Source organism: Mustela lutreola, chromosome 2, assembly GCF_030435805.1.
Source record: "Mustela lutreola isolate mMusLut2 chromosome 2, mMusLut2.pri, whole genome shotgun sequence".
NCBI classification, from domain to species: domain Eukaryota; kingdom Metazoa; phylum Chordata; class Mammalia; order Carnivora; family Mustelidae; genus Mustela; species Mustela lutreola.
The window spans coordinates 149,094,360-149,121,707 of record NC_081291.1 but is presented as its reverse complement, the minus strand read 5'-3'; the positions used below and the strand labels follow the sequence as shown (position 1 = coordinate 149,121,707).

General features: G+C 35.4%; 1 protein-coding gene and 1 pseudogene across 8 annotated transcripts in view; one reads left to right on the top strand and one right to left on the bottom strand.

The window, feature by feature from the left end:
* Positions 1 to 27,348, top strand: part of RNF13 (ring finger protein 13) — a 193,778-nt gene that overhangs the window by 97,306 nt on the left and 69,124 nt on the right. For 7 of the 8 annotated variants that reach the window (XM_059163783.1, XM_059163782.1, XM_059163785.1 and 4 more), the window contains one exon: positions 16,187 to 16,312. In XM_059163783.1, the coding sequence (XP_059019766.1) occupies positions 16,187 to 16,312 (126 nt within the window). Of the gene's footprint in view, positions 1 to 10,175; positions 10,211 to 16,186; positions 16,313 to 27,348 lie in introns of those variants that run through there. The other variant, XM_059163787.1, reaches the window with a different exon arrangement.
* LOC131826040 (GTP-binding nuclear protein Ran-like) lies at positions 19,134 to 19,807 on the bottom strand (annotated as a pseudogene).

Below are 27,348 nucleotides of genomic sequence, written 5' to 3'. Positions count from 1 at the left end.
TCTTACAAGTTCTGTGTATTGAGAGTAAGATATTGAAATCTCCAATATAATTGTTGAATTACCTGTTTCCCTTTTCAATTTTGTTAGTTTTTTTTTTTACTATGTAATGCGGGACTCTGTTGTTTGGTGCCTGTATGTTTATAGTAGTTATATCTTTCTGGTGTATTGACCTTTATATCATTACAAAATGTTCTTGTATATTTCTCATAATGTATTTTTAATTTAAAACTTATTTTGTTTGTATTAGTATAATCATTCCAGTTTTCATATGGTAGCTGTTTATTTATCTTTTTCATCCTTTTACATTTAAACCCTTTATAATTTGTGTTTCCATATATGGCACACAGTTGGAACTTCAGTTTTAAAATCCATTTTGAGGGGCACCTGGGTGGTTCAGTGGGTTAAAGCCTTTGCCTTCAGCTCAGGTCATGATCCCAGGGTCCTGGGATCAAGCCCTGCATCGGGCTCTCTGCTCAGCAGGGAGCCTGCTTCTCTTCATTTCTCTCTGCTTGCTTCTCTGCATACATGTGATCTCTGTCTATCAAATAAATAAATGAAATATTTAAAAAAAATTAAAAAAAATCCATTTTGACAATAATTTTGAATAAATTATTTAATTCATTCACATGAATGTTATTCTTGATGTTGGAGCCATTTTATTTTCTGTTTTCTGTGTTTCATGTCTATTTTTTCTTTTATTGCTTTCCTTTGCAGTAAGTTAATATTTTCTAGTGTATCATTTTAATTCATTATTGATTTTTTCCCCACTATATTATTTTGCATTATTCTTTTGGTGGTTGCTAGGGCTTACCATATACATCTTTAATGATTAGAATCTACTTCAGATGAATACTAGGACAGTTTCAGTAAGATATAGAAACATGATTATAATATAGCTCTATTTTTTTCTCTTTTATATTACTTTTATGTATATTATATGTTATAAGCTCAATGATACATTGTTTTAACTATTGCTTCATATAATTTCATATGTACTAATGAGCTTGAGAAAAGAAAGGAGAATAAGTATATATTTGTAATGTTTTATGTTAGCATTCTTACTTATTATTTCTGGTTCTCTATTCTTGTGGATTTGAGTTGCCAGTTATTGCCATCTACTTACTTTAATATGGCTCTCCAGTGCATGCTAATTGGAAATTCAACTTGAAGGCAGCAGCTGGGAAATCAGGATATTATATATGCAGTTTAGTTCCTGTTCCTGTCAAGGTGGGTGTTTCTGGTTACTTAACCTGGTGAGCTAGAGAGAGTAGTCACTGGATATGCTTGTGTTTCCAAGTTAGAGTCGTCATTGTTTTGTATGTTCCAGGATACTCACGAGATACCAAGCCCTGTGGTATCCCAGATCCCAGAGTTAGGTGATTTGGAAGTTAGTCGCTGGGGTGACAGTTGGAGTGCTAGTTGTGTGGACAAGGTCCTTTCAGGGAGAAGCTGGAGGCTGGTTTTACTGTTCAAGTGAGCTGACAGTGGACAGCAGAGGATGTGCCCACCAGATCTTTTAGGCTTCTAGGGGGATCTTAGTTCCCACATGGAGGCTGATTACAAGGCAGAACCTCAAGCATCAGCTAGAAAAGTATACAGTCACAGCTCTTCTAGAGAAAGACAGGGATGGGTATTTTTGCTTGCATCCTCTGTGCTAAGCCCTGGGGGGAAATAGTGGATAGTGATTGTTTCCATACCTGTTAAAAACTGCTTTTTTGTTGAATATGGTCCTATAGGATTTGTAAATGCTAAGCCTTATAAAATTGGGATGTTAGATGTGTGGACACACTTCTTCTAGAGAGAAGCTAGAGACTTGGTTTAATTGTCGGAGTGAGCCAGAATGAAAAGTTGGACCCTCTTGTACAGTATACAGTCAATCCTTTTCCAGAGAATGACTGGGAGATGGGTGTTTGCTTGCTCCTTCTGTACTGAGTCCTAGATGAGAGCCAGGCGGCGTGCATCTGGTTTTGTTATGGTGTGTGGGACTCATGGACACATGCCCTGCTGGCTTTCAGAGATAGGCAGTTTGGGGGCTGGTCCCTTGGGTAGCAACCTTAAAAATTGGAGTGTTAGGAATGGGAGTATGGTTCAGTGTAATATAATTGTGTTTTGTGTGTGTGTGTGTACACATAGTTGTTTATTATGTATATATATATATACACACACACACAACTGTGTCTACATATACATACATACATATGCACACATATATATGCAAATATATGTAATTGTATATATATATAAAAAAGCAAACAATATACATTAACAGAATGTAGGGAGGAAAAAATCTTACAATCATCTCAATTCGTGTAGAAAACACGTTTGACAAAATCCAACACCCTTTCATGATAAAAACACCCAACAAACTAAAAAAAAGTAAACTTCCAAACGTTGCTGAAATTAAAAGACACAAACATCCTAAGGATGTCAATCCTATCATGGATTGATAGACAATATAGTTAAGATGTCAGTACTGGCCAAAGCAATCTATAAATTTGATACAATCCCTATCAAAATCCCAATGATGGTTTTGCAGAACTAGAAAAATCCATCCTATTATCTATATGGAATCTCAAGGGACCTCTAATAGTCAAAATAATATTGAAAAAGAGCAAAGTCAAAACTCTCGTACTTCCTGAATTTAAAACTTACTACAAAGCAGGGAGCCTGGGAGGCTGAGTTGGTTAAAGAATCTGACTCTTGATTTCAGTTCAGATTATGATCTCAGGGCTGTAATACTGAGCCCTGCACGCTGGGCTGCACACACAGCTTAAGATTCAATCTCTCTCTCCCTCTCCCTCTGCCCCTCCCTACCCCCTGCATGCTTGCTCTCTCTTTCAAAAATAAAATAATTAAAACAGTACAAAACTACAGTAACCAAAATAGTATGATGCTGACATAAACACGGACTCAAAGACCAATAAAATAGCATAGCTCAGAAATAAACACATACAAGTCAAATGATTTTGACAAGGCTACCAAGACCATTCAAAGAAAGGATAATTCTTTTGACTGATGTACTGGGAAAACTGGATATCCACATGCAAAAGAATAAAATTGCCATATAAAAGATTAACTCAAAGACCTTACATTTGAGTCAAAGACCTGAATGTAATAGCTAATATGTAAAACTCTTATATGAAAACATAAGGGAAAAGCTTTATAACATTGGATTTGGCAATGTTTTCTTGGGCATTAAAAGCACAGGCAACAAAAGAAAAAAATAGATGATTGGACTTCATCAAAATTAAAACCTTTTTGCATTAAAGGGCGAAAGACCCTAAAGACAGCCCATGGAATGAGGGAAAATATTTTTCAATCATATGTCTGATATCCAGAATACATAAGGAACTCCTAGAACTCAATAAAAATAAGTTAACCTGATTTTAAAATGCACCCAGGACTTGGATAAACATTTCTCCAAAGAAGATAAACAATGGCCAACAAGCTCATGAAAAGATACTGAGCATCATTAATACTTAGAGGGAAATGTAAATCAAAACTGTATTGTGTTATGTTAGGATGACTATAATCAAGAGGAAAATAATAAATGTGGCCAAGGATGTGAAGAAATTGGAACTCTTGTGCATAGCTCGTGGGAACTTAAAATGGAAGAACCACTGTGAAAAACAGTATGACAATTCATCAAAAAATTAAATATAGAATTACCATATGGTTTAGCAATCCTACTTCTGGGTGAATACTCAAAAGAAATGAAAGCAAGAACTTGAACAGATATTTGTACACCCATGTTCATAACAGCATTATTCACAATAGCCAGAAAGTAGAAACAACCGAAGTATCCATCAATAGATGAGTGGATAAACAAAATGTGGTATATGCATAAGAATATCATCCTGCCTTACAAAGAAAAGAAAGTTTAAAAGATTTTATTTATTTGACAGAGGGAGATCACAAGTAGGCAGAGCAGCAAGCAGAGAGAGAGGGAAGCAGACTCCCTGCTGAGCAGAGAGCCCAATGCCGGCTTCGATCCCAGGACCCTGAGATCATGACCTGAGCTGAAAGTAGATGTTTAACCTACTGAGCCACCCAGGTGTGCCCTCCCACACTCTGTTTCAAATAAAGTCAATTTCTTTAGGAAGAGTTTTGGAGGTCTTTTTTCTCACCAACTGCCTCTTTTACTGGGCCAACTTTCTGAGCCACTGATCGGGAATTGGCTCCATTCAGAATTCATCAGCCTCACTGGCTTTCTTTCTAATCTAAGAAATGACTGTGTATTTACTGTTTCCTGTGTTTGTTTCTTTACTACTAATATCTATGTATCTCCTGAATGATTGTCTAGCACAAGTCACATTTTCATTTTTCGGTGATCCCCCGCTAAGCTCTGTGCTGGTTGGGGATAGTTGTCTCTGATCTCTTTGCCCCTCTCAGCATGGATCCTTTGTCCTGAAGGTGAGCTAAGGTGAAGGTGACCAGGGCCCCAGTGTTCTTGGTTTTGTATACTTTGCCACATTCACCAGGAATTTAGCCTTTGCAGTTTGGAGCTGGAGAGGATAATAAATGGTGACCTTCCCTTCCTGCTGAGATACCATATTCCTTAGCTGGGAACTCAGGGGAGAAGGAGCCCTGTGGTCTTTGCCCTGGCAGTACAGAGTGGAGCTTCCATATTACTGACCTAATAGTGTCGGGGAAGTGGGTTGTGGCTCAGATGCCACAAACTTTTTTCTTACTTTAGCTCTCCTTAGGATAAATTTCTCATCAACTTAATAACTACCATTCTTGGCTTAATTGAGCAGTTGTTTTAAAGGAACAGTTTCTCCTAGACTTTGGAAGTAATCTCTTTGATAATAAGGATATTCTTATATATCCTCTGTTTTTATAGAGGTACTATTTAAATATTAAGAGGACTTCTAATTTAAGACTTATTTATATGATTTATAGTTGGTAGTTACTCAGTTTTTATATTAAATATTGGGGGTGTATGTGTATTCAAAATGATGGCAATTTTGTGGGAGTATTTTCTCAGTCCTGTCTGAGCAATTTTACCAATATGAATAGATATAAGAGATATATCCAGAATTTACAGATTGAAAAGTTGATAAATATAAAATCAGGAAGAAATATGTTATAGTAGAGGTCCTCACAAGCAACAAGTACTTTATCATACTCATTTCTGTTGTAGTATAGTGTTTGGCATAGAATGTAAATTTCTTTTTTTTTTTTTAAGATTTTATTTATTTATTTGACAGAGATCAGAAGTAGGCGGAGAGGCAGGCAGAGAGAGAGAGAGAGAAAGGGAAGCATGCTCCCCGCTGAGCAGAGAGCCGGATGTGGGGCTCGATCCCAGGACCCTAGGGTCATGACCTGAGCAGAAGGCAGAGGCTTTAACCCACTGAGCCACCCAGGCGCCCCTAGAATGTAAATTTCTTGAAGGCAGAATCTTTCTCTCTGGCTGTACCTGAATTATAGTAAGGATTCAACAAATTTGTTCAGTGAACCAGTTTATCAATAAAATAAAGAATCAAAATGGCAATTAATGTTTCAGGTTGACCTGTTGGGAAAAAATTGTGAAATAGGAAATAACCAAAATGACCATATATATATTGAGAAGTTTGCAAGCTCAAGGGTTCATTAGTGTTCTTCAGTGAACATGAAAAACCATATTTAAGAATCTGGTAGCCTGATGTTTTCTGTTTCTAGGGTGATTTATGCCATCTGTTTTCTGCTTGCCCTCAGAAGCTCTGTAGAAAAAAACTTGAGGGTGAAAATTCCAACTTTAGGATTTATTTTGCTCCCTGACAAGTAGGAAGTATATTGGAGATATACCAATGTCTTGGGGTCACCTTCACACCTTGATGACTAGCTTGTCTTATATGTCTCGTTGAGGAGTATTTATAATGATCAGTGCCTCTTACACATTAGAGATGCAAAACTGTCAACAGTTATTTGGCATCAGGGGGAGCCTAACTTGAACCACAACAGCTTATGATTATTTCTTACTTTTTATTTAATACTATTTTGGCCTAACCACTATTCCCTAAAATTTCCTCTTCCAAAGTGAACATATTCTATTTGAAGTTTTTGGCATAATAATACTGTAGATGCTAAGAGAATTTGCTCTGTAATGGAATCTGAAAATGAATCCTTGAATAAAGCAAGGGATCTTTTTTTTCTTTAAAGATTTATTTATCTTTGGGGTGCCTGGGTGGTTCAGTGGGTTAAAGCCTTCAGCTCAGGTCATGATCCCAGGGTCCTGGTATCGAGTCCCACATCAGGCTCTCGGCTCAGCGGGGAGCCTGCTTCTCCGTCTCTCTGCCTGCCTCTCTGCCTACTTGTGATCTCTATCTGTCAAATAAATAAATAAAATCTTTAAAAAAATGGGCGCCTGGGTGGCTCAGTGGGTTAAGCCGCTGCCTTCGGCTCAGGTCATGATCTCAGAGTCTTGGGATCGAGTCCCACATCGGGCTCCCTGCTCAGCAGAGAGCCTGCTTCCCTCTCTCTCTCTCTGCCTGCCTCTCCATCTACTTGTGATTTCTCTCTGTCAAATAAATAAATAAAATCTTAAAAAAAAAAATCTTTAAAAAAAAAAAAAGATGTATTTATCTTTAAAGATTTATTTATTTATTTATTTTAGAAAGGGTGCACAAGTGGGGGGATGGGCAGGAGGAGACAAGAGGTTCCCCACTAAGCAGGGACCTCAACATGGGGCTTGATCCCAGGATTCATGGGATGATGACCTGAGCTGAAATCAAGAGTCGGATGCTCAACTGGCTGAGCCACCCAGGTTCTCCACCAAGGAATTTTTTCTTGAGTAAGTTTATTAGAATATGTATTGAAAGAAGGTAAAAATTTTACTGACTGATTTTATATATAATATATATGTATATTTTATATATAACACACACATAGAAATATCTTTGGTTTGATGATATTAATTTCCTTTTTGACACCTTATAATTCACTTTAAGTTGTGAGCTCTTTTTTCTTACCAAGTGTATTTGTTTAGCACAAATATCATCATAATAATAGAAATAATAAAAATAGAACTACCCTATGATCCAGTAATTGCACTACTGGCTGTTTGCCCCCCAAATACAAAAACACTTATTCAACGGGATATATGCACCCCTATGTTTATTGTAGCATTATTTACAATAGCTAAATTATGGGAGCAGACCAAGTGTCCGCACTAGATGACTGGATAAAGAAGATGTGGTGTATATATACAATGGAATAAAAAAGCCATGAAAAAGAATGAAATTTGCCATTTGCAACAAGGATGGAGCTAGAAAGTATAATGCTAATTTAAAGTATAAATGAGAGAAAGATAAATACCATATGATTTCACTCAAATGTGGAATTGAAGAAACAAATAGAAGAGGAGCACCTAGGTGGCTTAGTTGGTTGAATATCTGGCTCTTGATTTTGGCTCAGGTCATGAATCTTAGGGTCATGGGATTGAGACTGGAGTTGGGCTCTGTGTTCGGCATGGCGTCCGCTGGACATTAACTTCCTCTCCCTCTGCTCCTCCCTCTGCACGCTCTCTCTCTGATAAATAAAATCTTAAAAAAAAAAAAAAACCAACAAAACAAGCATGCAAAGATAAAGAAGAAAAAGAAGCAAACCAAGAAACAGACTCTAAACTATAGAGAACAAACAGATGGTTACCAGCGGGGAAGGGGGTGGGTGGGTGAAATAGGTGATGGGGATTAAAGAGTACACTTAGCACGATGAGCACTGAGTAATGTATAGAATTATTGAATCACTATATTGTGTACCTGAAACTAATATAACACTGTATGTTATAAATAATATGTGTATTATTTATATTATATGTTATAATTAACACTATGTTAATTATACTGGAATTAAAGTGAAAAGTTAATTAAGGAACAAAATAGTATTAGAGAGTAATCTTTAGTTTCACTGATCTCACTGAAATCATCATCTTTTTGTGTTTATATTAAATTTGAAAGACAATGTGTTTTTAAGAAAGGAAACATTTGAGTCAGTGTGACTCACAGCACCATTAGTTAGCAGCTGAATCTTGGCTGTGTTGTCTTCTTTGAAGCTTAATTAAGTATACTCTAAAACAGGATGATAATGCCTGTGATTTGTGATCCTCAGTTGTGAGCATAAAGCTGTCTGTGTGTTCTAGGACTTCAACTTAGTTATGATAGTTAATTTCAACAGTGGCAAATGAGTTGAAAAACCAGTTGTCTATAAACCGCGTATCAAAACTTCTACATAATACAATGAAAGATGGGATAATAGGATAGTAGGTATAAGAAGGAGAAGAAAAAAGATAACCTAGACTGCTAGTAATTTTAATAATAAGTGCATCTGAACTTTTGCCATAAAAGTGATGATTATATTAGCACAATGCCAAAATTATTAGAGTGCTAGGCTGACAAAACAGAAACCTGAAAATTAGTGCTGGTTTAATCCCTATGAGTACTGTGCTAAAATGGGAAGAACATAGCTTTGGGGTCAGCATTACAAGGCTTCAAATTATGGTTCTGTCACTGGGCGAGTTATTCAACTTAAGGCTATCCACTTGTCTACAGTAATTTATATCCGAAGCATTAGGGTAAAGAAAATAGCGTTATTTATTACTTATTTCTCTTATTTTGGGTTTTGTTTGCTTTGCCCCACTTTTCCTAGTTCCTTTTCTTTCTTTCTTTTTTTTTTTTTTAAGGTTTTATTTATTTACTTGACAGAGACAGAGAGAGGCAGTCAGAGAGAGAGGAGGAAGCAGGCTCCCCGCTGAGCAGAGAGCCCAATATGGGGCTCGATCCCAGGATCCTGAGATCATGACCTGAGCCAAAGGCAGAGGCTTTAACCCACTGAGCCACCCAGGTGCCCCTCCTAGTTTCTTTAGGTGAAAATTGAGGCCATTGGTTTGAGACCTTTTCCTCTTTTCTAATATAAATATTTCGTGCTATAAATTTCCCTCTAAGTGCTATGTTAGTTGTGTCTCACAAATTTGATAAGTTGTGTTTTTATTTTCATTAATTTCAAATGTTTAGGGCTCATTTGGCCCATCTGAGACCATAGTTTTCTGAGGACTCTATTTGGTATTCTGTATTAGAGAGTTTTCCCACTCTGGCTGATAATTCCCAGATCTGTGTAGGCTCCAGGGATCGTTCTGTTTACTCCTTTCTTTCTCAGTTTTGGGTAGCTCCTTCCCACAAAAATGCAGATTACTACTCAGCCAAGGACTTGAGTGGATACCTCTGCATGTATCTAGAGCTCTTTCTTTGTAGCTCCCTTTTCCCCAGTATGGTGCCACAGAAAATCTTTGCTGCGTTGGCCTCCCCATGCTCTGAACCCTGTCTCCTCAACTTATTGAGACCAACAGACTCTGGGTTCTCCTGCCCTGTTCTGAGGCAGTGAGCTGAGGTATTTGCAGGGGTTATTGCATTTATTTATTTCTTCTTAGCAGTTGCTGTTTTGTGCTGTTATCCATTCTTTGAAAGCTGATGTTTCATACTCTGTTTAATTTTCTAGTTATTTAAACCAAGAGGATAAAACTAGTCCCTGTTACTCTGTCATGGCTAGGAAGTAGTTCATTTTAGCATCTTAGTAGGTAATTGATATAGGCTAATTATAAAATCTTTTTAAAACAAATCATTCAAAAATTCTTACTTGGGTAAATTCTCAAGGTGGGTGATTTTAGAACTGTGTATTAACATTTTATAAATTTTTATGCTTTTCTTTTTTGTTTTTAATCTCAGTGCAATTAATAAATATAATAGTCTGGGACCTTATTTAAAGGTTTGACATTCGTAGACTATTGATATGAGCCTAATTTTGTTTTTAATAATTTCTGAACTTTTTCAGAAATAATATGTTTTAAAAATTATATAGTTGGTCTAAATAGTATTTGCTGACTTAGCACTTTTAAGTATTTAATGTTTTCAGTTATTTATGGGTTTATTGTATTTTTGTGACATCCTTAAATCAGATATTAAGATCTAAAATCTAACTCATTGGTAAAATATATAACCAAAAAAGTTACTTGGGAGAATTCTAAGAGTATACATAAGGGAAGATACAACTTTTGAGATGAAAGATAATTGATTACTGATTTAAAAAATGCCACAAATGTAATATCTAGATTTGTGTGTTTTTTTAAACAATCTTTTCTTATAATTTAGTTAAGGGTTTAACTCTTAATTAGTATATAACCCTCAAATTTCTGTCTTATTCAGTGCTTTCTTCAGTGATGTGCAGAAAGACATGGAAGGTAGGACTCAAATTTGCAAATGGCATGAAGCTTGCAATGGTTAAAATACTAATGTTTTGTCCTTGAGTCCTAAAAAATAGGTACTTAAAAAAGGCGAAAAATAGCTTAGTAGCAGCATATGTCAAAAATTTGTTGAAACAACTGTAGTGTGTTTGCCAGAAACATCAGTATATCAGAGTGTGTTAGTAGAAGTGCACTGTCAAGAGCAGGTTAAAACGTGGTAGTTCTTTTTGTTACTTTCTTGATGTTGATGTGTTTGATTTATCAAAAATTTTTTTTTTAAATAAGTGGACTGAGGGTTGCTGGAGGAGGGGGGACGGGAGAGGGTGGTGGGGTTACGGACATTGGGGAGGGTATGTGCTATGGTGAGTGCTGTGAAATGTGTAAACCTGGCGATTCACAGACCTGTACCCCTGGGGATAAAAATACATTATATGTTTATTAAAAAATTAATAAATTTAATAAAAAATTTTTTTTGAAATGAACTTAGACATAGAAAAGCTGCAAAAAATAGTGCAGAGAGTTTCCATATACTCTTTACTCAGTTTCTTTTAATGTTAACCTTTTTATATAACCCTGGTGCCTTTATCAAATCTGAGAAATTAAAATTTATATATTAAATAGAGTACACACTTCTTTCAGATTTCACAGGTTTTCCACTGATAACCTTGGTATTCCAAGATCCAGTCCTGGCTATCTGTTGATATACTGGTCAGATCATTTATAGTAGTATGTTTGGGTTTTGGCCCCAGATTAAAATATTGTAAAACTTAAGAACCAAGTCAAATGCCACTTTTTCTGTCTCTGCCTCCTATAGTTTGAATGATTTGCTCTGTTCTATGCAGTTGAACTGCATGTTGTTTATTCTTTTCTCTTATTGGATCTGTTAGTCCATAGCCAAATAATTAATATTGGAAAGAACTCAGTCTTATTCATCCTCTTACAAAGAGCCCTTATGAAATGAGACCAGTATATTCAGAGCATAGTGTTAAAAGAACTTAAAATAACATGAGTAGTGGTTAAAGGATATTTTTACTGTGTAAGAAGAGCATAATTTCCAACTATTTGTGAAAAAGGAATTAAATGTGTTCTGTATGTGAAAATTATGAGTAAATTTTGGCAGAATGATCTGATAAAAAGTTAGGGAAAAGAACAGTGGATATTTTTAAAATCATAGAAGGTTGTTGATATAAATAAATTCATCTGTCTCAGATTAGGAAAATGTTAGCTAATAAAGTCTGATCAGTGTAAATCTTTGGTCTGTGCTGGAATGTAAAAATTACGACAGTTTCCTTTGACATCTTTGTTTGAAATATTTATATCAGATATTGGAATCAGCCTTAATCGCCTTTTAGACTAACATTTTGGCTTGTTCGTTTTTATTAATGTTCATTCTTCTTTTTGTTGCCCATTTTGGTTTTCACCTAGTTGGGTTTTATTTTGTTTTGTCATCTTAATGGAGGTACTATAACATCGTGGTTCAGAACATAGGTTCTGGAGTCAGACTTCCTGGGATTGCATGCCTGCTGTGAATGTAACCTTGGGCAAGTTACCCAACCTTTTTGAGACTTCATTTCCTCATCTTCAAAATAAGAATAGTAACAGTAGTTACTTCCTTGGGTTATTCCATGGATTAACTGAATTAGAACATTGAAAGAACATAGTGTCTGACACACAGTTTTGAGTGCCATGGCTCAACAAATGTTAACTGCTTGCTGTTACTGCAGTTAATTAGTTAATTTACAATTTTAGATACTAACACTATAGCTCACCTCTTTCTCTTGTTCTGCTTTTAACTTTTATACTCCTACAAAGGGAAAGATGTAGTGCTGCCTTTTAATATTTTTGTTGACATTATAATTGCATATACTTTTCTTAATTTTACTTTTTTTTTTAAGATTTTATTTTTTTACTCAACAGAGAGCATGTGTGCAGGCGTGCACAAGCAGGGGGAGCAACAGAAGGAGAGGGAGAAGCAGACTCCCTACTGAGCAGGGAGCCAGATGGAGGCTTGATCTCAGGGCCCTGAGATCATGACCTGAGCCGAAGGCAGCTGCTTAACTGACTGAGCCATCCACGCGCACCTTAATTTTACTATTTATATAGTTTAACATTAAGTGCAGACTGAAGAGAAGGAAGGTTAAGTTGCTTTTCAGCCTGAAATAATCTTTGAAACAAAACCACTTTATCAAATTTTCTACCTATTATGCACTTATTAACCAGTATAATTTATCAACAAAATTAATTTTTTCCATAATGTTTATCCTAAAATATTATAGTTCTAAATACCTTCTGAACCATTAAAGCAAAATTATATTCAGCATGAATATGTTTAGGTTTTTTTGAATATTTCAGTTAAAAAGTGGTGATCCAAACTGCTTTGGAAAGCTTGGCAGTATTTACTAAAGCTCGATACCCCATGATCCAGCTTGATATCCTATGGTTCTATTTTTATGTACATACTTAACTGATGTGTATGTGTTAATGTCTATGAAATGTTTATAACACCCTTATTTGTAATAGCTCCTAACTAGAAATTACCTTCATGCTCATCAGCAGTAGAATAAATTTTGGCATAGTCACACAATGTAATACTATATAGAAATGGCAGTAAAATATCCTCCAAGTATAGTTGCTCAACAGTAGGGATGAATCTCACAGATACAGCATTGAGAGAGAGAAGTCTAAAAGACCACTTACTATACTATATGGTTTTGTTTGTGTCAATTGTGAAATTAGGCAAAATGAAGCTGTTGCTTTTGTGACTACACATAAAGCAAAGTACAGGGCGCCTGGGTGGCTCAGTTGGTTAAGCAGCTGCCTTCAGCTCAGGTCATGATCCCAGCTTCCAGGGATCGAGTCCCACATTGGGCTCCTTGCTCAGCAGGAAGCCTGCTTTTCCCTCTGCCTCTGCCTGCCACTCTGTCTGCCTGTGCTCACTCTGTCTGACCAAAAAAAAAAAAAAAAAAAAAAAAAATATGAAGCTGTTAGAAATCTATGTAGTGACATCAGGAATAGGGTTTGAAGAGTAGTGACTGACAGGGAGGATGAAGGGAACTTCCGAAGCACTGTTAATGTCCTATTTCCTAATACAGGTGTGTTTAGTTTGTAAAAATTCATCAAGCTGGAAAATTATATTTTGTGTACTTTGCTTTTTTTTTTTTTTTTTTTTAAGAATTTATTTATTTATTTGACAGAGAGAGAGATCACAAGTAGGCAGAGAGGCAGGCAGAGAGAGAGAGAGAGGAGGAAGCAGTCTCCCTGCCGAACAGAGAGCCCAATGTGGGACTCGATCCCGGGACCCTGAGATCATGACCTGAGCCAAAGGTAGAGGCTTAACCCACTGAGCCACCCAGGCGCCCTGTACTTTGCTTTATGTGTAGTCACAAAAGCTTTCAGAAGAAATCGACCTATTTATATATTGTAGACCTATTGAATTATACATTTGATGATACTGAGGTACCAGTCTGCCTGCACTATTTTTGTCCAGCATTCTTATTAAACATCAGGGAATTACAGCAACAAAGAGAAAGTATAGATGGCATCTACTTTAAGTATCCTCAACCTTGGTAATTTTCTTGGGCTTCCTACATGTTGGCATAAACTGCCCCTGTGAGAAGGTAGAGATGAGGAGAATCTTTGATTACAGAGCAAGCATCTTTCAATAAGAAGAGACTGGCTCTGAGAGGTGACAGTAAGCACAGGGACCTGGCTTCAGGTAGCACCTTCTCGGCCATTCTTTTTCAAGGGATAGGGAGTTGTGCCAAATTAACTGACAAAGCCCATCACACTACCTTGTAGAATTCATGGATGATGCAAAGTTTTACTTAGTTTGCTTTTAGTTTTTTTTTTTTTTAAGATTTTATTTATTTACTTGACAGAGAGAGATCACAAGTAGGCAGAGAGGCAGGCAGAGAGAGAGAGGAGGAAGCAGGCTCCCTGCTGAGTAGAGAGCCTGATGCGGGACTCGATCCCAGGACCCTGAGATTATGACCTGAGCCGAAGGCAGCGGCTTAACCCACTGAACCACCCAGGCACCCAGTTTGCTTTTAGTTTTAAGTGACTCACATCTCACGGATGGATAGGAATTAGTTGATTTAGCAACTTATTCTTTTAGCATGGTCTACAGGAAAAGATGATATTTAATAATTTAAGAACTGTTTTTTAAGACTTCATTCAATTTTCTGTTAATGCAACTTGATTTTTGGGGGGACTTTTAGTTTATGTGTATTTGACTTTTGTAAATTTTCTTATGCTTAAAAATAATACACATTTGTCATAACAGATATAAAAATATCTGTTATTTTTAAATAACAGATTTATTTAATAACAGATTATTAAAATGCAGAACCCTGTTTCCAGTTTCACTTGTAGATCTTTTTTGTGTATCTGTACATACCATAAATTCATTGATTCTACAGAGTGCATTTATTTTATTACTGTGTTCTGACATATCTGAAATTGGGATGTGTCCTTCAATTGCTGTCCACTAGGTGGCAATCCTAGTGGAGTTGACTTCCTAATGGGAAATTAGGCCATAGCTGTTCATATTATTTTCACTTCATTTGAGTTATATTCCTTGTTGGTACTGTATGGGTTGAGTTTGATTGTTGTTACAAATATCTTAAAGAATGGCACTATGTGGTTTGTCATTAAAACAAAAAGTGTGCAGAAAGGTACAGAAAAGGCAGCAGGGTATAGATTTAACATGATTGAAGCAAATATTCATTGTCGGAAGGATAACCACAGTTATAGTTCTCTGCAAAGTAAAAACCAAGTGCTTTATAGAAACAAGAAGGGGAGCTATTTTATGAATAAATGAAGGTATGCTGCATTTTATTCCTGGAACATGCAAAAGCATTTCCCATGACAAGGCAGGAGAAATGGTCATATCCTGTGGATAGGTGGTTGATGTGATCAGTTCACATACCATATAGGAAGACTATTGTGTCAGAGCTTTAACTGTTTGCATCTTATAAATTTATTGAATTTGGTGACTTTTTATATGTTTATTCAGTGTCTTACATCTATTAAGACAGTCATTTCATCTGTTAATGTAACATTTTTTTTTCTGTTAATGTAGCATTTTATGTTAATATATCTTCTGATGTCAAACCATCCTGTATTTCTGGGAAAGCCACTTGCTATTTTCTCTTTAAATTAATAGTTATCTTATGGATATCTTTTTACCTTAGTGTGTATAGATTTACCTCATTCTTTTTAATGGCTCCATTGTTTTTCTATTGTATGTGTTTTTTAAAGATTTTATTCATTAGGGAGAGAGAGCAAGCATGAGTAGGGGATAGAGAGAAGAGGGAGAAGCAGGCTCCTTGCTGAGCAGAGAGCCCAATGTAGGACTTGATCCCAGGACCCTAGGATCATGACCTGAGGTGAAGACAGACACTTAATGGACTGAGCCACCCAGGCGCCCTATTGAATTTTTAAAAAATGGTTGCTGTGATGATGTGCACGATTTCCAGCTTTTGCTATTAAAAACAATGTAGCAGGGAACACCTTTCTACATATATCTTAATATACTCGGTCTAGTATTTCTATAGGACAAATATCTAGAAATGTGAGTTTTCATTGTTTGATAACATGGAATAATGTAAAGTTGATTTTAAAAAAGTACATACTTGGTTTAGAAATGTCAATCATCACTGGAAAATATACCAACATGTTAATAGTGGTTTATCTTTGGAGTGATGGGCTTATGTATGATTAAAGAAAAAAACTTCAGTGGTAGAAATGGAATGAAGTTAAAAAAAACTAAATGCTTATGAAATCAAATACTACTACTTTAGAAGTCCTGGGATTATGAGCACTTGGGAGGATAGGAACTGTGGTGGCTCCCAGATAATTCATCTAGCATAATGCAAAATACATGAAGCAATCTAAATGATGTTTTTGGAAGTAAGTTGAATTGATTTTGGAATTTAACGGAGAAAAAAACACTTCTTGCCAATTCTTTTTCAGGGTTTTTTGATTAACTCAAAACCAGAGAATGCCTGTGAACCCATAGTGCCTCCACCACTCAAAGACAATTCATCTGGCACTTTCATCGTGTTAATTAGAAGACTTGATTGTAATTTTGATGTAAAGGTAATGTTTGTTTTTTTCCTTTTTGTTACTTTTTTTTAGTTTATCTACCTTAAATTCTCCCTATTTCAAAAAGGCTTTAAAAGTTTTACAGAATTCATCCAGATTAAAAAAAGAAGGTGAGGATGAAAGGAAAATAGGAAGTTGGTGAAGGCAAGCAAGATAGGAACAGGTTTAAGTTTTTATTCATCTGCTACAAAATTGACTTTAAACTTTTAGCAGACAGTACAAAAAGGGGGATAGCTCACAATTTATAGTTTTTACAACACTGTAAACAAATTGACAAGAATAAAAATGATTGCTATTGCTTCTAAGGATTTTCACATGATTATTGGGAATCTTGAATCTTGAATCTTTAATATTAGAATATTGCTTGATCTAATCTAGGAATGGAAACATTAACCTTCAGTTTTATGCCTTTACTCTTCCATTACCAATACTACACGTATATTTATGTTGACAATGGGATTTCTCTTTTGCAATAAGATAACACTGTCACCTGTACAAAGTTTGTCTCCCTGGTGTGGGTTAGGTCAGATAGTAAAACAAAGTTTGCCATAGGACTTCCCTCCTTATCATCAATGCTGCTCTAAAGGTTTTTGATACCTCTACTGCTGTCTTTGCAAATCTGGCTTTGGATGGTCTTGGCCGAAGAGCCACACTGAGGTTCGTATAAAAGCCTTGTTACTTTTACCGAACCACCTCAGACTTGAGTGTCATGTAGTTTCTTGTGTATATCTTAGAGAATAGACATGGGATATTACTTCATGGACTTGACATAGCTAAGATCAAGATCTTAGATGATTTGTTCAGTAGGAACAGACCCCTGCAAGTCTCTGCTCCTTGCTTTTCATGAAAAAAATGGCATTTCCATAATAAACTTATTAAAGGAATAAAATAAATAACTGTAGAAGGGTTTGGAAATGTAGAGCACTTTGTAAATGATAGGTGGTGTTACTGCTATATCATTTCCAAATCTTAGTTCTTAGTTGCCTTTAAATGGGAAATAAATTAGAAATTGAAGTCAAATGTAGATTTCTTGCTCTTCAGAATTATGTCTTTTTTTATAGTAGTTTGAATTTAAGCCATTTTAAGATTTGATCTAGAACTAAAACTGTAATAATTGCAGATTGTTTCAACAAAAAGGAAACATTATTGTAATATTTCATTCGTTTCTTGCTGCTGACAAATTAAAAGTAAACTAAAATTTGCTGATTCTAAGGTTTATTGCATTATTATGCTATGTAATTTATGGCTCAGTCTGGTCTTAACTAGAAACTACAATACTTTTTTTTTTTTTAAATAACTTTTTCGTTGGGGATGGAAGGTGGTTTACTGCAAAATTTAAGGAAATACTGTCATTGAATGTTTATTTTTCATGGTGAAAACACAACTCTGGAATGAATATGTAGGCTTATTAGACCTCCTGTCCCTTGAGTGGATCCTCATCATGAGTCTGAGTGTTTCTGATAGAATTTTATGATTAGCTATACTCCAGCAACTCTCTTCCTACTTCCTGCCTTGAATTTTATGCTGCAGCCATACCCCCTCCTTGAAGTCTCTTGTACAATGCTGACTACACCTTTGTGCCTTTATATATACTATTTCTTCTGTTCAAGATCTCTGTCCAAGGTGACATTTAAGTGCTAGCTGAGGATGTTATCTTTCCTGGAAGCCTAACTTTTCTTTCTGCCCTCTCTGATAGAATGAATCATTTTAGCTCAATGTGCCACTATTCTACTTTGTAAATATCTCCTTTACTGTTTATCACATTATTTTTTATTACATATATGTTTCACTTGTGAACTATGTTTAGAGTTCATGTTTTAATTATAGTTATTACCTAATTTGTATCATAGTGCATAGTAGAAGAGCAATAAAGTTTTGTTAAATCAAGCTATATAGTATAGTAGTAAGCCTTCTTCTTATGCATATGATGCATTGTTTTAAAAAACATGTACATGTAAAAATGTTTAAATTGAGGATTCTCATTTTAGAAAGAGAAATATTAGAAATTTTCCCATTATACCTCACTGTAGATACAGTTTTAATGAGTAAGATTGTAGTCTGTTGTACATGTTTTAAACTCTGTTGTCTTTCCTTCACAAATAAACAACAGAGTGTATTATAGCCATTTAAAGCTAAAGAGTCCTTACTCATGTTTTTCCCAATGGTTTCTGTCTTGTCTCAGTTGTGTTAAAAATATGAGACCTCAGTTTATAGAGAAGACACATTGATTTTAATGAAGGTGTGGAAATAGTCTGCATACATTTGAGTCCCATTTTTTTTTTTCATTTGAAATACAACTTTATTCTGTTTCTCAACTAAAAAGAATGGGAATGACAGTGACAAATTAGATTTTACCACTGGATATTGTGATGTGACTATAGCAGTCTTTTATCTGAAACTCAGAAAGGACACAGTTGCATTCTAAAACAGCCAAATATGCAGTTCCTAAAACTGAAGGTACTTTTAAAACTGCCACATTCACTCTGAAGCCCATTCATCTCCTCCAGCATACCCAAGATTAAGCACAGGTACTGTTCAGCTATATAATAAAGTGGCAAACATGCTGCACCACTGACATCACAGGACAGCTGCCTATAAAACTGGACTTCTGGGGGCACTTGGGTGGTGCAGTGAGTTAAGCTTCCAGCTCTTGGTTTTGACTCAAGTCCTGATCTCAGAAATCAAGCCCCATGTCATGCTTCTTGCTCAGCATCAAGTCAATTCGAGATTTTCTCTCTCTCTCTCAGCCCCTCCCTCTGCTCACTCATTCTCCCTCTCTCTCAAATAAATAAATCTTTTAAAAAATCCAAATAAACTAGACTTTTGAGACTGTACATTCCCACCGGTCATCATCCTCATTCAGGCAAACAGTTGTCTAAGCAACTTCTAGATCATGCTTCTACTGTGTTGCCAAAGCTAGGTCCCTGACAACCTCTGGTGGGGCAAGAGCAGGCATGGCGACAAACTCCAGGTTAGGGTCTCCAGTTAGTTTTATAGCAGACACAAGAAAGGCTTTTCAAAGTTGTAGTTAATTCTTTTGGCAGAAATGTCACAGTACTACAGGTTCTTCTTTGAGTGGAAGACAATAAATTCTGAGTTAACTTTCTTGTTAACATCTACTTTGTTGTCACACAGCCCCATGGGGATGTTCTCACAAACTTGTACCAGATCTCCATGCCAGTTAGGTACATTCTTGTAAATAACTCTTGATGTTACATCAAACATTATAATGGCACGCTGGGCCTGGATGTAATAGCCATCTCTCAGCCCACCAAGTTTTTTCTGACCAGCCATATCCCCTGCACTGAACTTAATAGGTCCTCTGTTGGTATGGAACATAAGAGGACGGACCTCAACATCCAAGGTGGCTATGTACTTCTCAAGTTTATCAGTCAGATGATGTTTCACAAATATAGTTTTTCTAGTACCACCATCACCAACCAATACAAGTATGAATTGGACTTGGGATTTTCCCTGGGCAGCTATCATGTTATTGCTTCCAGAGGTGTCTCTGATTGAGCTGAATCTCATTTTTATTGTTAGCCGTGTGATCTCAGGCAAGTTATTTTACCTGTGGCTCAATTTCTTTATCTGTAAAATAGGAATTGTAATGTTTCCTACATCATAGAACTGTTATGAGGATCAAATGAAATAATCAATGTTAAATGCTTATCAAACAGTGCCTTGCACACAGTAAGTAAGCAGCAGGTATTAGCCATTGATGTTTTATGCTTCTTGCCATTGGTGTAAAATAGATTAAGAATAAAGGTGGCAAAGATACTGATTGTATTAGACCTAGAAGTTTCTCATAATCTACTGTTAGCAAGATGGATAACCAGGAAGGCCGTGGTATAATTCAGCGTGAGTCCTAGGGCCTCAGAACCAAGGGAGCTGGGAGCTAATGGTCTGGAGTCAAAAGGTCCAAGAATCAAGAGCTCTGATGTCTCAGGGCAGGAGAGGTGGATATCAGGAAGATCATCTATTTGGGCCTGCAACAAATTGGATGATACCCACTCATATTGATAAGGGTGGTAGATCTTCTTTAGTCTATCAAATCAAATGCCAATCTCTGTGAGAAACCCCTCACAGACACACTCCAAAATACTGTTTTACCAACTGTGGCATCTCTTAGCCCAATCTTGTTGACACATACAACTAACCATTACACTGACCTTTTAGAAACTAAATTATTAACTGATAAGTCACACTATGGTGCAGTAACTCAGTGACAGTTGAGAGTGAAATTTCTAATGTGGTTTATAAAGGACAGTTTAGTCATGGCAGCATGTAATGTATAAAATATAAGTTTCATGAATACACCAGAGTAAGAAGTACGGATCACCAATTGAGGTACTATGAAGTAGGATACATTTATCATAGTTAGTGGAAAAACAACTGGAATCTCATCCCAAAGCGGAATTTCTTTTTCTAAGCGTAGTCATGGGTTGATTGACTATTAACTTTATTAGTTATAATCTTCAGATCAAAACCTATGACTGTATTTTCTGGGCTTCCAAATTGATGATTATATATAGTTTTTTTTTTTTTTATTAGGTATGTTATAGAACCTAATCATTTAGAATGTGTATTACAGTACTTCTCTGAATTGAAAATAAATAGCTCTTTATAAAATAGGGGCTCATTCATATATATCTACAGTTCCGTATGAATACATTGACTTAAGAAACCAGTTAAAAAAAATATCTTATTACTGATGTAGCATCCTGGGACCAAATACTAAAAATGCTTAATTCAGCCCCATGCAGAATGCAGCAGTTGACAGTAGTTGCAAGGTCATGCCTCCTATTGAAAGTGATACCCAGATTATCTCAATGAGAATTAGCTGTACTTTACAAAGCTTTCCTTGGGTGAAGGGGCACTTTTTATTGTGGAGAGCAGAAGGGAAAAGAAGAAGTAAAATTTCATCAACATCTTTCAGTAATTGTGGTGGTGGTAATCTTAGTGATGTAGTGGGTATTTCAGGGTTTACTCTTTGAAATTCTTTAGATTTTTTTTTTTTTTTGAAGATGAGTATTGTACTATAACTGAAGAAACCTAGACTTCTTTTATTTCTTCCTTAGAAGTGAATGATGAAGTGAAGTGGTGTTCTACAATAAAGAAAATAGCACATTTTTTCTATACAAACTATCCCAAATGCTTTCTGACTCAGCCAATAAGACAGCCGAAATGCAATGAATAATTTTTGGAAGGTAGGAGATTGTACTGTTTATAACAATCTAAGTTAAAGATAGCATGGTTTTAACCTTTTTGTCTTCTTTTGAGGAAGTTTTGTCTTCTTTTGAGAGAAGAGGAGGCTTTTAACTTATCTTGCTCTAAAAAAATGCGGCAAAACCCGTACTTGAAATTAGTTTTTAGATATGTAGGATGTCCAGAGGGCTAGTGAGAACTGTTGATTATCCGCCAGCTGCTTATTCTGAAAACAGTCACTTTTATTCATACTGACAAAAACTGTATCCTCTGAAAAATGCAGCTCTTTAGAGGAAAAGCTAAACAATGTCATTTTGTTTAATCCTTATACAATGCTTTCTTTACTGTGACAAAATGTGATTGTTTGGGAATGCTAGTTTTTGATGACTATTTGAAGTTAAAAAACATTGCTGGCTCTGATAAAGGTATTATTACATTTTTTTAATTAGAAAAATGTAACCTCCTGAGGCAGCAGTTTTCAGAAGCCTTGAATTGGTGTCCCAGTGGGAAATAAGATTTTTTTTCTTAATTTTTGTTTCAATAACATTAAAATCACTTTAAATAGAACTTTTCAGAACTACACAAATTTCTATGTCTATAATCAAATAAAGATTAGTTTTCAGAAATCTGTTCATTGCCATTGCAACTCAGGATATTTTCATCATATGGTTAATACTAAGTCAACAATTTCTTCAAATAGTCCTCTTATTTTAATTGAACTCTAGGGAAACTTAGTAAACACATATGGTGCAAATGCATGTACTTCTGAATTTAATTACCGTTTTTTGCTCTAATAATTATTTTTGAATGATGCAGCTGCAAAATCATATAGGCCAGTTATTAAGAGGCTAAAAGGACTTTTAGATATCATTCCTTCTACCTTTTGTTTTTGTTTTTTCCTGATGTGGATGGAATAGTGTTTGGATTGTAGATGATAAGGAATATGTTAGTACTCATTTTCTGTTGGAATGTGACTTTTATAAAACTTAGGGGGCGTACAAACCCCCTTTACCTGACTTATACCTTTCTCTCAAATCCCATATGTACTTTGCCTGTCCTGTCACTTTAACCTTCAGGAGTTTTACAAGTGCACATACGTGTTGAGCAGTCTCTCCCTTTCTGTCTGATTTTTACCATGTTCTTCATGTGGATTCCCCTCCCTTTGCTTGGTTATCTGGGTAGCCTGTCCTTATTTTAGCTCTAAGATGAAGTAATTTGAAACTTTTCCATATTTTGTTTTCTTTTCCTGATTTTTCTCCACGTTGAATAGATCACTTCTTCTGTAATATATTACTTAATCCCATTTAATCACTTTTTCTTTTATATATCCTCTAATCTCTGTGAGGGAAAAGATAATGTTTTAGGTTCTATAGTTCTAGTGTCTGATACATTGTGTGGCACTTGGTGGGTGCTCAGTATTTGCTGAATTAACTAATTTAGAAAACTTTAAGGGCTTACAATTGAAACTGGATTAAGGAATAAACAGTATTCTCAGAACCTTCTGTTGGCTCCATGTTCACTTTACTTAATGTTCTTGGAAGTATTTCTAAATCTAGATACTCATTTATTCCATAAACATTTTTGTCCAGGTCCCAGTGTTTTATGAAAAATTTTAAAAATTACCATTAATTTCTTTTGGGTTATTTGGATGATTCTATAATAAACATACTATTTTTTAAAAGAAATTTTAGCATCTTATAAAATAGTCTTCCCAGTTTTCCTTTCTAGTTTTGCTTTTCATTATCTTCTTTCAGCCCTCTAGGCTGGGAGTCCCAGGATTTCACTTTTATTTCAGTAATACCAAGCAAGTAAATATGACCTTGATTAGAAATTAAACTGTAAATTATCTCAAAGTTGCTTAATATCTTTATTTAATTATTCCTTCAAAGTTATTTATAGCATTTATTAATCTACTTCAGAATCATGTTTAAAAGATTCTACAAAAGTGTTATTTTCAAGGATTCTTGGGGAAATGGAAACATTTCTACCCACATGCAGTTCAAACAGCTTTGTGCTGCTAGCTCATTAATTTATTCATTTGTTTCTTCTGCCCTTTAATTGATAAGCATATCTGCATTTTAATAGGTTCCTAGGGACATCTGGCTGGCTCAGATGATAGACTCTTGTTCTCAGGGTTGTGAGTTCAAGCTCCACATGGGACATGGAGCCTACTTAAAAAAGTAATAATAATTGGGTTCCTTTATACACATTTATGTTTCCTTTTTAATGTTTATGTAATAGTAAAATGATAAAATACTCTTCTTTTACCAGAGAGTAATATTCATCAAAAGAAACTGAAAAAATAATAAATTACATGTACTTTACCCTAACCTAATGAAATGTGTGATACTCCTGACTTTATTTACATATCTCTTCCCCACATTCTTTTGCTTCAAAATCAAGATTTTCAGATTACTCATGTATACTATAAGTAAAGGAAGTCTAGGAGGGAGGAAAGATAGGATATAAAAGAAGAGGAAAGGATGGATTATATCATTGAAATTCTGTTAATGTGAGAGAAATGTTACTAGCACCTAGTACCATCTTATGTGCATTAGCTTTTCCCAATGTGACCTGTAGTGATACCAAAGTAACATGGGGGAGAGAATGGCATTGGAATGGGATTTAATCTTGACAGGATTACTTGCTGTGGTAATGGATCTTATTTCAACCATTGGTTGTTCCCTTCTATAACATTTCTAGGCATATTTATCCTATAAGTAGAATTAACAGTTTTACATTGACATCTGAATCTACTAGTACTGCTCCATTCTCATCTCCATTGCTTTGATCATTTGAGTCAAAAAGAGACTCTACTTCCTAATTTCTTTTTACTTCCTTTGATGAAAAAGGAAGATCATAGGCAGATTTTGAGAGCTATCTTTATTCTCTAAGTTTTCCATTAATTTTTTTTCTATGTCTTTCCCTTTTAAGGAAAACAACTTTTTCTTCTGTGTTAGACATCTAGGCTGGGAGAAAGGGTAGTTTTTGCTGGGCCAGTGTTTGAGTTACTGTGGCTTTGTGTTGACAATTCTGAAAGAAAAGGAAACCAGTTTTCCAGAGAAATTTTTCAGTTGGCATTTGGAAGCAGAGTTAGACCACATTTTCTGCAGAAATATTCACAGGAGTCCCATAGAGGTTGGACTGTGAAGTGAAGCTCCAATTTTTTCAGATTGTGCTAGAACCACCAATACCCAGTAGTGTATAGCCAGCAGATCAGAAGACGCTAGGTTCCAGACCCACCCAGGATCTGTGATATACTGTTTTCTTTTTTGTTTTGACTTTTTACCTTTTTATGTTTTGAAACTAGCACACACAAAATATTTATAATGTATGTATATATAATCCAATAGTAAATGAATATTGGAATTCTCACTACTCAAGTTTAAGAGACCTGTCACTTACTGATGTTCATTAGTTAGTTAACTAATTAAATTTAATTAAAGTCTACATTAGGTAATTATTTTAAGTTTTATTCTAACTACAGATTATATTAAATCAGTATTTGTATCTGATCTTCATGAGGGAACTTCCTATTTGGAATATTTTTATAGTAATTTCAAATGTTCTAATAGAGTGATGTTACATATATCACAAAGTGAGTGCTTGTTAAAGCTGCTCATTTTCTGTCTTATATTTGAAAAACTTTGTGATGAAAAAAATTCTTTGCTAAGGCCAGACCAAACCCCAAAAGTACTGTGCATTTCTTTTCCCTCTACAGTAGATTCTTTTTTTATATTCTATTTATATATATTGTTTTATTTCTCCCTAACTTGATTCTAGCCTAAAAACCCATGGGTACTTTCTCACATCAGCTTCTTGGGAGTAGCACTTATGTTTTTTGAAGTTCTGTGTACTGAGTTTTTTTCAGTACAGTGCTTGGTGCAACAAATGAGTGAGCAGTTAAAGAAGGGCGAGTGCTCAGAGTTCTACCACTGGGTGGTGCTGAGCATTAAAGTGCTCATTGTAATTGTTCCCTCCATTACATTACAAGTGTAGTACAAGTCTGTCAGTACTTGGGAATTCTTGGTTGGCTCATAGTAAGTGCAGAGTTGTCTTTTGTTACACGAAAATTTCTTTCAACAAGCTTTATTTACAGTGGTAGGTGGGTTGAAATGAGCTTCTCATTCTCATTAGGATGAAAAATAATTAAGATTTGATTAGAATAGAATATGAATTCTGGCAGTATCAGAAATACCAAAATATGAATTTTGATCATATTTTTCATTTTAACATACAGTTTAACATGCATATGTAACTAGAGAATAATTTGTGGATACCTCTATTAAACTTAAATTGCAATTCTGAAAATTTAGTTAGGCAACTTTCAACTGATGTGGTTAATTCTAACTGGTAAAAGTTCATTACAAAGTTTTTTTTTTTTAAGGCATCTTCAAACTAATGACAGTATTAGGAATAGCTGTACATACAGGTTTATTTGTGTTTTCTTAACATTTCTGAGAAAAAATTATTTTTAGTTTATTCTACTCATGTCCCAGAAAAAATATTAAAACCTCATTATAAACAGCCACATTTAGAGACCTATAAGCTAAAGACTTTGACTTTGTGATGGTGTGTTGCAGAATACTATCGCTGCAATAAAAAGCACAGATTTATTTTTTCATTGCAGGCAATGTACAGAACATTAAGAATTCCTTATATAAATAGGTTTTCAACTTTTTTGACTGAGAAAGTACAGCCAAATCCACAATAAGAAATTTACTTTTATTCTTGCCTCAATACATATACAACACATAGCCTATAATAAAGTTTGATGAAATATATGAAAATTTTTAAAAAGATTTTATTTATTTATTTGTCAGAGAGAAGTGGGAGAGAGAGAGAGAGCAAACAAGTAGGCAGAGAGGCAGGTAGAGGCGGACAGAGAAGCAGGTTCCTGGCTGAGCAAGGAGCCCGATGTGGAACTTGATCCCAGGACCCAGGGATCACAACCTGAGCCAAAGGCAGCATCTTAACCCACTGAACCACCCAGGTGTCCCTGAAATTTCTTTTTATTAAAGTTCACCCAGGTCCACCAAATTATTTTACTACCCATAATTTTTATTACCTTCAATACTTAAAAATTGCTTTCCCGTGTACCAAAACAAAGATTGACTAAAATGCTGCCACTGGACTGGAACCTAAAATCATTTTTAAGTTTCCCAAGGATTCTAGCTTCTGTTTTATGCTATACTTGAAACAAGTAAGTATGGCTTTGCATACAAACACCAATTTTACCAGCCCTACCAAAAATGTTTTCTAATAAAATAAATTCAACTTCTCTCCAAACCTAAATAAACATATGCCATTTGTCAAAAAGTCCACTCTCTTAAAATATGACCTTATATAAGAGAGGAAATGTGCCTTTGTATCACGATAATAAATGTCATAAAGTTTCAGCATTAAAACCACATACTTTTTGTAGCAATTTTTTTTTTTAAGATTTTATTTATTTGACACAGAGAGAGATCACAAGTAGGCAGAGAGAGAGGGAGAGAGGAAAGCAGGCTCCTTGCTGAGCAGAGAGCCTGATGCGGGGCTCGATCCCAGGACCCTGGGATCATGACCTAAGCCGAAGGCAGAGGCTTTAACCCACTGAGCCACCCAGGTTCCCCCGTAACAGTTTTTCTTAGAACTTTTATGTACTTATTTTTTTTTTGTAAGAGTTGAGTTCTTACCAGGTTTACTTCTCTGTTTTTCTACCACAGAAAAGGGGTAAGGGTGGGGGAAGGCTGGAATGACTACTAGTTTAGCCTACTACTAGTGAGTACAGACAGAGAGGAAGTGACATTTAACACTTAACATTAAGGAGAAAAACCAGC